General features: G+C 55.5%; 8 protein-coding genes across 8 annotated transcripts; 5 read left to right on the top strand and 3 right to left on the bottom strand.

The window, feature by feature from the left end:
- Positions 1–525: 525 nt before the first annotated feature.
- MKK02DRAFT_40612 (inosine triphosphate pyrophosphatase-like protein) lies at positions 526–1,591 on the top strand (the record flags this gene model as incomplete). Its single annotated transcript, XM_053091178.1, has 7 exons — positions 526–654; positions 734–838; positions 887–953; positions 1,003–1,182; positions 1,221–1,300; positions 1,347–1,415; positions 1,460–1,591. 7 exons carry the CDS (start codon positions 526–528, stop codon positions 1,589–1,591), a joined length of 762 nt encoding a protein of 253 aa, XP_052942085.1.
- A 51-nt stretch (positions 1,592–1,642) lies between these two features.
- MKK02DRAFT_40611 (Metallo-dependent phosphatase-like protein) lies at positions 1,643–2,925 on the bottom strand (the record flags this gene model as incomplete). The annotated part of the gene is made up of 4 exons (XM_053091177.1): positions 1,643–1,945; positions 1,986–2,334; positions 2,369–2,708; positions 2,754–2,925. The coding sequence occupies 4 exons, from the start codon at positions 2,923–2,925 to the stop codon at positions 1,643–1,645; spliced, it is 1,164 nt and encodes a 387-aa protein (XP_052942084.1).
- A 192-nt stretch (positions 2,926–3,117) lies between these two features.
- Positions 3,118–4,296, top strand: MKK02DRAFT_30155 (uncharacterized protein; the record flags this gene model as incomplete). The annotated part of the gene is made up of 4 exons (XM_053087985.1): positions 3,118–3,288; positions 3,337–3,439; positions 3,484–3,513; positions 3,560–4,296. 4 exons carry the CDS (start codon positions 3,118–3,120, stop codon positions 4,294–4,296), a joined length of 1,041 nt encoding a protein of 346 aa, XP_052942083.1.
- A 224-nt stretch (positions 4,297–4,520) lies between these two features.
- MKK02DRAFT_20204 (glycosyl transferase family 90-domain-containing protein) lies at positions 4,521–5,996 on the top strand (the record flags this gene model as incomplete). The annotated part of the gene is made up of 7 exons (XM_053086218.1): positions 4,521–4,850; positions 4,884–4,990; positions 5,023–5,117; positions 5,150–5,334; positions 5,367–5,548; positions 5,581–5,829; positions 5,864–5,996. 7 exons carry the CDS (start codon positions 4,521–4,523, stop codon positions 5,994–5,996), a joined length of 1,281 nt encoding a protein of 426 aa, XP_052942082.1.
- Positions 5,997–6,109: 113 nt separating this feature from the next.
- On the bottom strand, positions 6,110–7,363 carry MKK02DRAFT_40608 (uncharacterized protein; the record flags this gene model as incomplete). Its single annotated transcript, XM_053091176.1, has 5 exons — positions 6,110–6,515; positions 6,548–6,725; positions 6,760–7,001; positions 7,034–7,155; positions 7,199–7,363. 5 exons carry the CDS (start codon positions 7,361–7,363, stop codon positions 6,110–6,112), a joined length of 1,113 nt encoding a protein of 370 aa, XP_052942081.1.
- Positions 7,364–7,853: 490 nt separating this feature from the next.
- Positions 7,854–8,917, top strand: MKK02DRAFT_30152 (uncharacterized protein; the record flags this gene model as incomplete). The annotated part of the gene is made up of 5 exons (XM_053087984.1): positions 7,854–8,085; positions 8,118–8,267; positions 8,300–8,335; positions 8,368–8,666; positions 8,699–8,917. 5 exons carry the CDS (start codon positions 7,854–7,856, stop codon positions 8,915–8,917), a joined length of 936 nt encoding a protein of 311 aa, XP_052942080.1.
- Positions 8,918–9,068: 151 nt separating this feature from the next.
- On the bottom strand, positions 9,069–11,935 carry MKK02DRAFT_40606 (uncharacterized protein; the record flags this gene model as incomplete). Its single annotated transcript, XM_053091175.1, has 10 exons — positions 9,069–9,110; positions 9,309–9,722; positions 9,817–9,978; positions 10,011–10,112; positions 10,145–10,185; positions 10,217–10,712; positions 10,744–11,110; positions 11,140–11,288; positions 11,320–11,382; positions 11,414–11,935. 10 exons carry the CDS (start codon positions 11,933–11,935, stop codon positions 9,069–9,071), a joined length of 2,358 nt encoding a protein of 785 aa, XP_052942079.1.
- A 246-nt stretch (positions 11,936–12,181) lies between these two features.
- On the top strand, positions 12,182–12,648 carry MKK02DRAFT_40605 (uncharacterized protein; the record flags this gene model as incomplete). Its single annotated transcript, XM_053091174.1, has 4 exons — positions 12,182–12,203; positions 12,262–12,305; positions 12,411–12,521; positions 12,565–12,648. 4 exons carry the CDS (start codon positions 12,182–12,184, stop codon positions 12,646–12,648), a joined length of 261 nt encoding a protein of 86 aa, XP_052942078.1.
- Between the last annotated feature and the right edge of the window lie 12 nt (positions 12,649–12,660).

Here is a 12,660-nt window from a genome sequence, read left to right as displayed (position 1 = left end):
GACCACCCCAGGCGCTGCGAGACCCTCACCCACTAGACCTGCTCTCTCGATTCGGAACGGACAATACCTGAATATCGACTCCAACGCCCAAAACACGCAATCACATCATCTGCAGCATGGCCTTTTTTCGGACTTTCGCATCCCTAATCAGCCCTGCCTTCTCCTTTCCGCACCTTCTTGTATCTTTCTACCTCGGCTCTCACACGACGCGACATACACGGGCGCCGGATCGCCCACCTCACCTCATCAGGCTACTCTCGTCCCTCCATTCCCGTTTCCACAAGATATTTCTGTTCTACCATCTGTGTATATATATAGTAGCTCATCTGGCCTCGCTGGCGTGTAAGGATCAATGCATTCTTGCGCGAGCGAATGCTACGGGAAGGCGGCATGGCGGCCAGGTACACAAAAGTCCAGCTGGTGATTCTGCGCGCACGGACGCAGCCCGTTCGTTACTCAGAAGGACCAAGCCATCTTTAACCCCTTAACTGTACATCCTCCCTTGACGATCACTCGATCAATATCATGAGCCTGACTCGACCCGCATTCGTCACCTCGAAGGCCCTGAAGCTGCCAGTCCTTAAGGAGCTGGCCAATAGGCGGATCATTCTGGCGTCCAGCAGCCCCAGGCGAAAGGAGATTTTCGAAACAGCTGTAAATTGCGTTTCCAATATGGTTTCCCGATACGGTCGCGAGTGCGATGGCCTTAGTTCACAAGCTGATAACCTCGCAGGGTCTGCGACCAGAGATTATACCTTCAAAATTCGCCGAGGACCTGGCCAAAGATCTGTACGATGGTAATCTGGCGGATTACCCCATTGCGACCGCTGGAGAAAAGGTAGCCCGCCAGTGGGACCCCGATTATACCAGAGAGCTGATCGTCTAGGCCATAGATGTATATGAGAGCCTCGTCAGAGATAACGATCGCGATCCACCAGATCTGGTCATCAGCGGTGAGTGGAAATGAATCCTGCCAGTCCGATGTCGAGGCTCATCCTGCAGCGGACACCGTGGTCATCTTCCCTCCAGAACGCATCACTGCAGAAGCTAGTGCGAATGGCAGCACGGTACCTGGGATGCAGTCTCAGATCTTAGAGAAGCCATCGTCGAAGGAGGATCAATTTAGGATGCTGGATCTGATGGCTGGGAAGGAGTGCGAGGTGATTACGGGCGTCACGATCGGTATGTCCCTCGGGTTCAGACTTTAGCTGACAAAGCAGTATACCCAACAGTAGATGCGCCCGGCTACAAGCTGGAGTCTATGTCTTGCTCGACCCTCTGCCGATTCTATGACAATTCTGTACGTGTACCTCTGAGATCAGGTCGAGGGCGAGCTGACTGGCCAGAAAGAGGTGATTGATGCCTATATCGAGTCGAATGAGGGCATAGATCGCGCTGGCGGTTTCGCAATTCAGGTCAGTCCGGGTGGTCTCTGTATAGGCGTAGGCTGACGAGATAGGGACTGGGAGGACTGCTCATTGAAGGCGTAGAGGGGAGCTACGATAACTGTGTCGGCTTCCCCTCTTCAGCTTTCTGGCGGTGGATGACCGAGCTGTCAGACGAAGGCACCTTCTCGGACGCCTGGAACTAGATCACGGACGATTGTGTACAGTATCATACATGTATCCTCTAGATGTCCTGGCTACAAAGTGATCTCCTGCTCTTCCACCGCGATCAATTTCCGACCATTTGGGTAGATAGCGTGTACTTCTTCCCTCTCTACGTAGCGCTGTCCAGGTATTGGCTCATCGCTTGTCATCACGGTTGGAGCGACGAAGGGGTCTTGTCGATGACCGCCGTGTTTTGGGTGATGGACCGAGTGGAGCGTGTATACTATTTCCAAGGCAGAGAGCACGCCGCCATATGCCCGCGATATACCGGTATCGATGATGATAATCGAGGCGTTGCACCTGTCGACGATCTTTTCAAAGTTCGGCGTGTGGCCCTGGCCGTCAGCGTAGCCACCCAACAGTTCGTGGACGTACTCCAATGATCCGCCTGACGCCCATCTTCCTCTTCAGAACCTCTGCCCACTTGCAGACGGTAGCTTCATTCCCCATCTCCGCGAGACCTCTCCACCAGAATGGACCGCCGCCAGCGTAAAGATCCGCTTCCTCGCTGGTCGCATCTCGAGGCAGGCCGGCGTACGGGTTGGGTGGATGTGGCGGGACCTGCGCATGGAGAGCTTTTGACAGTAGAGATCGGCCGAGGTCATTGATCTTGTCGGGGTATGGAAGAAGGTTGGAGTATGAAGGGCGAAGGGACCCGTGTGTGAACGAAAGGAGGGGGGCGGATGGGTAGGGGGAGAGAGCAACGAGGGCGGTACTGGAATAGCTGGGCCATCAGTTCAGCCTTTCACCAGACTTACTTGGCCAGCCACTCTTTTCCTAGCCATCCATCTGCCGACATATCTCGCATCCGCTGCTCCGTCCCGCCGTTATATTTGATCTCGTCTGGCGTGACATATCGCCAGTCCCCAATCGCATTCATCACCTCGTGATTGCCTAGTATGCTGACCACTTTTCCCCCGGCACCAGCCGCCTCTGATCTCAGGCTCTGCATTAGGCGATAGATGTCCCAGGCATACGTTCCCCGATCGACAATGTCGCCTGTCTGAACGAGGATCGTTGAGCCTGCCGACCACGTTGGGTTTGCTGAGGAGTCGATGATACCTGCCATATGTAACACAGTCTTCGCATTCTCGAAATCTGCAAGTAAGCTCATCATACCGAGCTTCTGGAGGTACTACCCACCTCCGTGAAGGTCGCCGACAGCTACCAGTCGCTGTTCAAATACTGGCCTACCGCTGGAGGAGGGGGCTTTGCGGACCGGTTGCGGTATTTCGCTTCGAGGGATCGCGACGTAGAACAGTCCGCATATTGTCACGACTAATGTAAGACCCAGGTATAGCTGCTGCCGTGTCATAGTGATCATTGTGAGCTTGCGATGGAAGGACCAGTGAATGTTAAGCTTGTCGCGAGATGGGTGCTAGAAATCACTCCGCATTCCTCAGCCAAAATTACGTGATTGGGACCGCCGGATCCAAAGGCGTGTCGCGCTACATCTTCAGCTTCTATTTCGCCCTTCGTTCGTGTCGTCTAGCTCAAGTAGCACGAGATGCCGCGACCCTTACTACTGCTGGCAGCGGTGCCAGCCATTCTCTTCATCATCTATTCCGTGGTCCCTGCCAGTCTAAAGGAGTCGTACGCGTGGATGGATCCCATCTCGCTCAACACCCCCGCATCGAATGGCAGGCCCAGGCGATGGTTCAACATGGGCTACTGGAATGTGAGACCGCTATTCAGACATCAAGTAGAAAGTGGCTGACAATGATAGGAGACGGGAGCGGCCTGGGCGGATGACTTCTCTAAGGCGAATGAGAATTTGGCTTGGAAGCTGCGCGAGTTTGCAAACGTTGATGCGAGGGGTGCCGTCCTCGGTGGGTGATTTCCTCCTGCCTAGTGATGTCTGCTGACGGCACAGATATAGCACATGGGACTGGCGAGTCCTTGCGTGAGTGCCACAATAGCTTTATCACGAAGGGGGCTGACGCCTGCAGTCGTTCACTTGACCTGGGCCACTTCGCCCGCACGCCTCGATGCGCTTACATCCATACCATCCGACACGACCTTGGCGCGCGCTCTGGTCCGCTCTCACAAGGTGAACGAGAGTATCGGCATCCCCGTCGAGTTTTACACCGGCTCGGCTATGCCTCGGATAGGAAACGTGGACCACCAGTCTCATCCTCTCAACCCTATGAAGGGCTTTCTCGGCCAGTCTTCTGGGGCTTCGGCGCACGGCAGCTACGACGAGGAGGATGACGGCGAGGAGTATGAGAGTAGCCCCACCGGACAAACCCCCGCGACGAAAGGATACGACCTCATCTACATCTTGGACGCAATCTACCACCTTCCCCCCTCCATCAAGCCCTTCCTTTCAGCCGCGTACCAAGGGCTTGCTCCGGGAGGGGCCATTGCATATACCGACATCCTCCCGCCTGTAAAGGGCCTCAACCCCATCATCGCTCGGATCGTCTCGTTCTTTATCGGGGTACCTTTGCCTAATCTCACCCACCGACCCGGCGGTTTGCAGGCGTACAAGGCGGAGCTGGAAAGTCTGGGGTATGATGACGTCAAAGTCGAGGACTGGGGGGAGCACGTCTGGCTGGGATTTGCAACGAATCTGCAACGGCGAGGAGGATTCTGGGCGCGTGTGGGGAAACGGGCAAAGTGGGCGTACGAGGAAGCAGGATGGCGGTTCTTGGCTGTGAGGGCGAGACGGCCTGATAAGACATAGGGGAGTAGACGTGTCATTAGATACCAGCATCTTGGGGAAGGCTCACCTATCCTGCTGAGGCTTAAGATTAAGGCTTCCACTCTCCATGCGGCACACCGCGACTGACTTTACCCACTTGGGGCCCCTTCCGCAGCATTCCTCAATCTTTGAAAATCCCCTGAGCGCGTCATCGTGTTTTTACTCCGAGCAAATCTGCAGCAAATGTTCCTCACCATCCAGTCCACATGCTCTCCAGAAGAGCCAGCTATGGGCTAGCTGGAGCTGCTCTATCGCTGATAGCCATTACTTACTACACTCTTGCTACAGATGTCGAGATCCCCTATCTCCTGCCCTCCTCCTCCATCCGGCACCAGCCTATTGCTGCTCCCGACATTTCAGAAAATCGCAACAGGCATCTGACCGAGTCGCAATGCCTGAGCCGCTATCCAAACCTGTATATGGAAGCGGACCGCGCGGAAGCGTGGTATGCACGCAAAGGAGGTATCACCGAAGAGATGGTGGACAAGGCCGAACAGGATGACGGGAACGCTAGATTGACGATTGTTGACAATATTGTGAGTGGATTAGACATCTGGAGCTGAGTCCAGCTTTATGTCAAGGCTTTCAACGGAGGCATTGGAAGTAGAGCTCAGGCGGCTATAGCGACGGTCTACGCCACGCTTATCACCAGCACTGAGCCTTTGCCAGACGTAGAGTAAGTTTAGCTCTGGCGCTGCTGATGCCTAGCTTTGTGATACAGACCGGAGACGCAGGCGGAGGAGAGTGGCCGCACTTTGTGTTAGACCGAAAGGCGGAGCAGGAGGCGCTGTGGCTGATGCCTGGTATGTGCCAGAAGCGAGCAAGCTGACGCTAGATTTTGGTTTCTTCTCATGGCCCGAACCAGGAGTGGGGTCGTATGTGGACGTGCGGAGGCAGACATTGGCATATGAGACAGAGCTCGGCCTTTCGCTGAACGGCTCGGCCGTCCTGTCGGATAGCTGGACAGCAAAGTCGAGGCAGCTATTCTGGCGAGGATCTCCGATGGTCGAGGTCCGGCAGGTACGTCTGTTAAAGACCAAGCTGACTTTCAGGACCTCTTGCGAGCGAGCCAAGATCAACCTTGGTCCGACGTTCGCGAGCTCAACTGGGGAGCAGTTAACCAGGACGAAGCTGGTCGCACGGCGAATAATGGGGATCTCAAGACGCCGGCGCAGCACTGCCAATATGCCTTCCTCGCCCATGTTGAAGGCTGGGCGTATAGCGGCCGACTAAAGTAAGCAATATGAAGCCCAAAGCTGACGCCAGGTATCTGCAGCAGTGCCGGTCAGTCATCGTCACGCACCCGCTCGAGTACATCCAGCACTACCACCACTTGATGAACGGCATCGACGGGCATCCAGACCAAAACATCATCGAGGTGCCTCTACCGTTCACGGACAATCTGGCACCAGCAATGGAGAAGCTCTTAGGCGAGAAAAGTGGCGAGCAGATACAGCGTATCTTGCGCAACAGCTGGGACATCCTTCGAGAGGGATACATCAGTCCGGCGGCCAAGTAAGTCCGAACGTTGAACTTGAGCTAACCACAGTGAGTGCTACTTTCGCCACGCATTACGGGCGTACGCGAGAGTCCAGCGATTCCAGCCGTCCGTCGCCGATAGGGGCGTATCGTACGAAAGCTTTGTATTGACGGGCACGACTCATTGGGATCCGCATAGATGACGGGTGAAGCATATGCATGTGCGCTGGTGTACAGTCTCTCCTACTTTATACCTGTAAGCTATTATTGAGTACAAACATGATGACTATGCGTCTACTACCATTACTCACATCGCCTACTCGATCTCGATTGGCTTCCCTGCCTGACCCTTGGCCCGCGCCAAAGCCTGACTGTCCCTCGCTAGCACCTCTTTCCTCAGCCGCTCAAACTCGCCACCTCGCTCCTTGACGTACTTTGCGACTCCCTCTTTGGTCGTCAATTGCTCCCCTAAGGCGTCCTTACCCTTCTCCTTGTCCCGCTTCCGACTCGCCTCGATCTCGTTCAATCTGGCTCGTAACGCCGGGAGAGATTTGGGATGGGAGGTATCGAGATTGGAGTTGTATAAGAGGATCCACTCTTGGACGCGCGCTTCGAGGGCTGGCTTGTCGCCGGTGATGGGGAGCGAGTGTGCGGAGAGGATGGCTTTGAGCTCGGCAGGTGTAGCGAGGTGGTAATTTGGTTTTGTGATACGTTTCATTGGCCTGGGGTCAGCGGGAACGAGGCGGCAACTTACTCCTTATCCTTGTTCTTCGCTGTGGACACGCCGCCGAATACCTTCTTCCAGTCCGCCTTCTGGTTGCCGCTACCAGATCCGTTCACTTGCTTCTTCGGTGGTGGACACCCGCGCTCGATATGAAGCGGTATAGCTGCGATCGCAAGGCGAGCGGAACATATTGGGCATTCTCCCTCATCTGCTGATCAGCATAGCCGCAAGGAAGGACCCACCATTTTCCGTCAGGACCGGCTCATCTTCGTCTTCTACCCCTCCAGAGCTCGAGATGTCAATCGCTTCATCCTCATCCGCGCCTGATGACCTTTTTGCTGGGCTCTGACTTCTGCTTGACCCCGCCTCATCCCTTCGTAACCGCTTGACCTTGTCGTTGGATGCGCTACTCGTTGTGGGTTGGGGAGGAGGTCTCTTGCGGGATGAAGATGCTTGTGGCTGAGACAGGTTGATCATGACAGCTCTGGCATTAGCCCTGTGATTGTATATACTCACCTAGCATCCTCCCATGAATCGACAATCTCCTCGAGCGCCCGATTCCGCCTGATGCTTCCTTCTCCGGCGGTCTCGTTGCATACCGGACATTTCTTGAGGCTTTCGAGTGATGAGCGAATGCACTACGCCATTAGCTGCGTCGTTAGATCTCTCATTCGTACTCACTTGGGAGCAGAAAGAGTGGCCACAAGCGATGGAGACGGGACCTTGAAATGGCTCTTTGCAGATTTGGCAGTAGAGAGCGCGATCTAGGCGTCTAAGCTGGGTTTGATTTGGGGGAAACGGGGGCGGGTCGTCGCTGGCTAGGAGCATTGGGTGATTGAGATCCATTTCGACAGGGCGTTGTGAGTGATATGAGCAAAAGGACACGCAAACATCGATAGTTGCATCAAAAGTTGACAACATCAGACGCGATATGCGCACGGGTCGTCAGCGTGACGTAATGGAATGTAATGTGGGGTCTCCGCGCGAGCCATCCGGCCCTGCATGCAGTCAAAACAAGCTTGAATTGATTCGACATTGTCAACTCGCTTATCATCGATGAGTGATGACTATGTAGACACTTGCACTTACCCTCTACTCCACCCTCTTCAGCAGGAAACGTGTCTAATTCGCGCTGACTTCACTCTTCGCTTCCCGAGAGAACAAGAAGCTCAGATCTGACTGTTTCAAAGGAGCGGCCGGAGGCGGACACGGAGCGATGCGTGCCTGGATAAGGGCAAGGCAGTGCAGGTCAGCAGAGGTATATATACTCGGATGAACGTGCTTCCTTCTCTCCAACACCTCTTTGCTCAAACACGACAGCCATCACTCACATACCATGAAGGACCAACGCCAGGGAGCGGCCGCTTTAGTCTTCCTCGTCTTTTACGCCTGCGCTCTGGCCTTTATTTTTTACTGCCTATTCACCCGCCGCGCCAAACGATACATATTTGGCGTGATGATTTTCGCCATGATCCGCCTCGGAGCCAATATCGCGGCACTGGGATGGGCCATCAACCTCTACGACAACTTTGACTGGCTCATTGCCAGCTTGATTCTCGGAGCTGAAGGTGAGGAAGGCTAGAACGTGGCTGATGTCTAGGCTACTTTGCGCTTATCATCACGATTCTCTTCTGCATCGTCGGGTACGAGAAGGAAACGCTCGGCAGTTCCATCTTCTACCCCGACATACCCAAGGGACGGAACAAGTGTCTCCATAGGATGACCCATATCTCCTTCTGGTTCGAGTGGAGTGAGTGTCGGGCTGACCACAGCTGATGACAGGTCTTGTCCCGGCGAATGTGCTCCTGATTGTCGGAGGTGGGTACAATTGGGGACTACGCTCATGTCAGGCTCAATGATCTCTGGAGGTCTAGCCCGCGCAACTCTGGAGGAGCTTTACGACCCGGCATCGATTCCGCGCGTCAAAACGGGCCAAAACTTGCGGATCATTGGCCAAGTCCTTTTCCTCTGCGCCATCATCGCTGGGTATGCCGCACTCGTCTACGTCATCCGGAGAGCGGGCGCTCGAGGCGCGGCCAGGCAGCCGCTGTGGTGGATGGCGGCGACCGCTCCGTTCTTGCTCCTGAGGGGTAGTTACGGAGTGCTCAGTTCTGCCGACTGGCACTACAGCTATTACCTTCCCACCAATGTGAGACTCGACGAGGTCAAGCTAATCCCCAGTATGGCGCGAATGGCCTTAACCAGTCCGAGCTCATCGCTGAATACCTCATGGCGGTCACGCCGGAAGCCATCGCCCTCATACTGCTCCTTCGGACAATCTGGCTGATTACGATGCCAAAGCACCTTTTTGTGCCGTATGATAAACGAGCAGGGAACCTCGATGGGGCGGAGATGACGGGCAAAGCGCAGGCGGGTGATGGCGGGAAAGTGACGGTATGAGCTCTGTCTCGAGTGCCTCGTGCTAATTTTGTGCATATTAGAGTACCGTCGCTTTATGAATAATATAATCGATGATTCTCCGTCTGTGTAATTCAGCTCCTCTAGCTGTCTAGATCGAGTGCGGTACTTTGCCACATCTTGTGCGGTTACATTATGTCTCGGCCAGGTCCAGATTGGCCAGGATGACGCCAACCTCCCCTCAGCGCGAGTTCTGGCGCAGGACAGCTTGATCTGAGGTGACCGTCGCGCGAAGCCCTGACGAGACTAGGTGCCTTCTCTGGTCATGGATGATGATATGGCATGTAATGTATGAATTGCTATCGCTATGTCGACTTGTATCTCGCTTGTGACTGTGCGTGAGTGAAATTCCCATTGATAACGAAAAACGTACCACATCATGCGCCTGCTGCGCCCTCCCCCCTGCTCCCGTCCAGCTCCCCGCAGCATGCCCCTGACTCGCTCCCAATCCCGCCCGCTCCGCAAACTGCTGCACCTTGATGGGTTCTACTCTCCCCGCCCCCTCTGCACCCAACCCGGTCCCACTCTTCCATCCCATCTTGGCCAGAAGCTGATTGCCAACATTCGACTCGTCCTTACCGGGTTCCGCGGGCACGACGGCGGCCGGTATGGCTGTGGGACCGTCGAACTTCCGCTTCTTTTCGGGATGCAGCTCCATCCAGCCTGGTTTGTCGGGTTGGTTGAACGCCTTTCGTCGCTCGGCGGCTCGATCGCGATACTCGCTTTCGGTCGCGGCTGCTTTGCGCTGTCTCCCTGCGGATACGGTTTCCGGATCGAGGAGGTTAGTCTGTTATCGCAACAACAAGCAAAAGGGTAAAGTCGAGGTATGCATAACAAAGAATATACGATGTCAGTAAATACGTCAAGGATGTTGGACCCACGGTCCAAAGAAATAAGCGAGCCTTGTGAAGATCCGACTGGGCGACGTGCTTTCGAAGCACCTCTTCGGTTTTGAACTGCCGTTGGCAAAGCAAACAGGCGACTTTGCCGGTGGCCGCAAGGGTGGAGATATCGGTAAAGTCGTCGGCCGTTGGAGCGGGCGTCTACGCTTAGCGGTGCCTATAGCAGTACTCACGATTTTGACAATGGTTCTGTTTGCGTCGGAAAGCGGTTTGGAGGGTTGTCCAGGCTTCAGTTCTGACTGCTTGTTGTTCCACTTGTTGATGTTGTTTGCCACCTGGCGTTAGCTTTCGTAGATCGAAGCTTTACCTTCTTCCCTCGCTGAGGGAGGACAATATTTGTCCCTTTCGCTAACATTAGCTCCCTCATATATGTGCTCACTTCTTGAAACCAATTGCGTGTCCTTTTCTTCGGCCACCTCCTCTTCCTCCAAGACATTCCTCGCGCTCAGCTCAATCATCATCGGTTCCTCCTTCTTCTTCTTCTTTGCCCCGATCTTGATGGGTGCTATTCCGCCGGTCAGGTCCGGTAAAACCTGGACGCCAGATGCTGGTGGCGGAGGGGGGCCAGCCAGCTGCCCTAGCATCTCCCTCAGCGCCAGCGTCATTTCTGGTATCTGCCCGTCTGGTCCCATCTGGTTCTCCCTTGGGATCATCTCGACCGCCCCGCCCTGTTCGTGCCAGTAGGAGCACCAGATCCCGTCCACGTTACCGATACCGCCTGTCCGCGCGCTCTTGACGAGGAACTGACCGCCTGGCGGAGCGGGGATGAATGACGCAGTTGAAGCGAATGACGCTGCGACGGGAATGCCGGATATGCGGAAGCCTGACGGCTGATATTGAGGCGAGATGAGGAACGGTAGGAGTGCAGCCGCAAGCTGTCGTCAGCAGCGCCCAAGTGAAGCTCACCTCGGGAGTCGCCAGCTCGACAAAGCTTATTCCCCATCCCTGACCTCCAGCTCGGTCGACAATCATCACTACGCGGTGGATAGCGTGGACGGCGGTCTGCTCTTGCCCAAACGCTGAGAGCAATTTGGCAATCTCCTCGCTGATACGCGTGATGACTGTCTCGGCTCGAGCTGCGGCGTCCAGCTGACGTAGGACAAGCACGCGGTTCCCTCCGCCCATTGGGCCGACATCGCGCATTCCGTCATGAGGCAGGCGCGCAATACGTGGGTTGGCGTGGCTAGTGACCGTGGGAGGGACTACATAGTCGATTCGGACCTGCTTGGGTTCTGACCGAGAGTACAGCGCGGGCATGACGATACCAGGAAAACTGATCAGCTTCGTTCTAGGGTTACGCACTTGTTCTTGATGAATCCTTCCGCTCCGGCCAGGTCGGCAAAGGTGACAAAAGCGAGATTGTTGGAACCGCCAGTACTGGCAAAGGGTTTGGGGGTGATTCTGACAGTGTCCACCATGGCGCGATGCTCGATGCGGAGATAGCTCATGAGCTACCGTCAGCTAGGTCTTATATTCACTCACGTCATTCTCAGTCAACTCCTCGTCTAACCCTATGAATATGACCTCGCGACACGGTGTAGAGGACTGAGGTCAGCGACATAGACATGGGATTTACCGCTAGCTCGCTCGGGTCTCGACCACGCTCCCACTGATCAACGGGCGCGAAAGGCCGGCTCGCTGGCACCGTAACTCGGTCCGCAGCCATTCTTCCCGGAGATTTTAAACGAACGTCTGCGGCGGCAGGAGCAGGGGCAGGAAGTCGACTCCCCGAGTCGCGCCGACGCTCGTCGTAACGAGGTGGCGAACGAGACCGAGGGCGCCTGGGTGGAGAGCGGTCAAAGCGCTCGCGAGGAGGCGAGTACGGCCTTCGAGGAGGCGACCGGTCGTACCGTGGGTATGAGTCACGACCACGAGGAGGTGGAGAGTAGCGCCGAGGCGGAGGCGAGTACTCGCGTTTCGGCCGGGGCGGCGGGGAGTAGGCGCGATCGGGATGATAGCTGTCGACACGCCCTCTTCGGTCGTCCGGGCGTGGAGGGTATGGGGCGTAACGGCGAGCCGGAGGAGGTGAGCCCGACACGCCGCGGGAAGGCGAGTAGCGGCGAGCCCGGTATTCTGGTGAGGGCGATCTGTAGGGCATCTTGAGAGTGACCAGCCCAGTATGCAACCAGTATGTAAGGAGGAGAACGAAGGAGACAGCAGAGAAAGCTGATGAGGCAGGTCCTTGTTACAACCGAGTGATGACTGATGACAGCGTTGTAACGTACAGGGTGAAATAGTTCCGCCTATTCCTGTTGACTTATCCCGAGCTCCCTTCATCCTATGCAACGTCTACTTCTTCTGCCGCTGCTTCTTCCAAACGAACACACTTATAAGAGCAAACACAATGGCAGGAGGGGGTCATCATCGTGAGTCTGAGGGGCGCTGGCTTGAGCTTCAACCGAGCTTGAGGCGCTGACGAGGCAGAGTCCGTCCGTCTGGACCCGGCTATCGAAAGATGGAGCGCCATGGTAGGTGTTCCTCTCGGATGTCCAAATAGATATGACCAAGTGGAATGATGGAATCATCAGAGTCGTTGTGACCCGCTCACCCGAGCGGCAATGCTGATCTTACAGCGGGAAAACGTCTACCAAAACTTCACTTTCACTCGCCGAGCATCCAGGACAGCAATCGCCCTCGGTATCCTTGTACCCGGCGCTATCGCCTTAGTGGCCATGGCATATGATGTGCGTCTCAGCCCTTCTTCCGGCGATGGAGCTAATTGTGCAGGAAAAGTTCGACATGGCAGGGAAGCGTCGGGGAGAGAGCCTGATAACTGGCCAGTCTGGCGCAAAACCGGCGGCTAAAGAGTAGGATCATACCGCA

Source organism: Dioszegia hungarica, assembly GCF_025882075.1.
Source record: "Dioszegia hungarica strain PDD-24b-2 chromosome Unknown MKK02contig_25, whole genome shotgun sequence".
Taxonomy (NCBI): domain Eukaryota; kingdom Fungi; phylum Basidiomycota; class Tremellomycetes; order Tremellales; family Bulleribasidiaceae; genus Dioszegia; species Dioszegia hungarica.
Note: the sequence above shows the minus strand (reverse complement) of the source record. Positions and strands in the feature narration are given on the sequence as shown.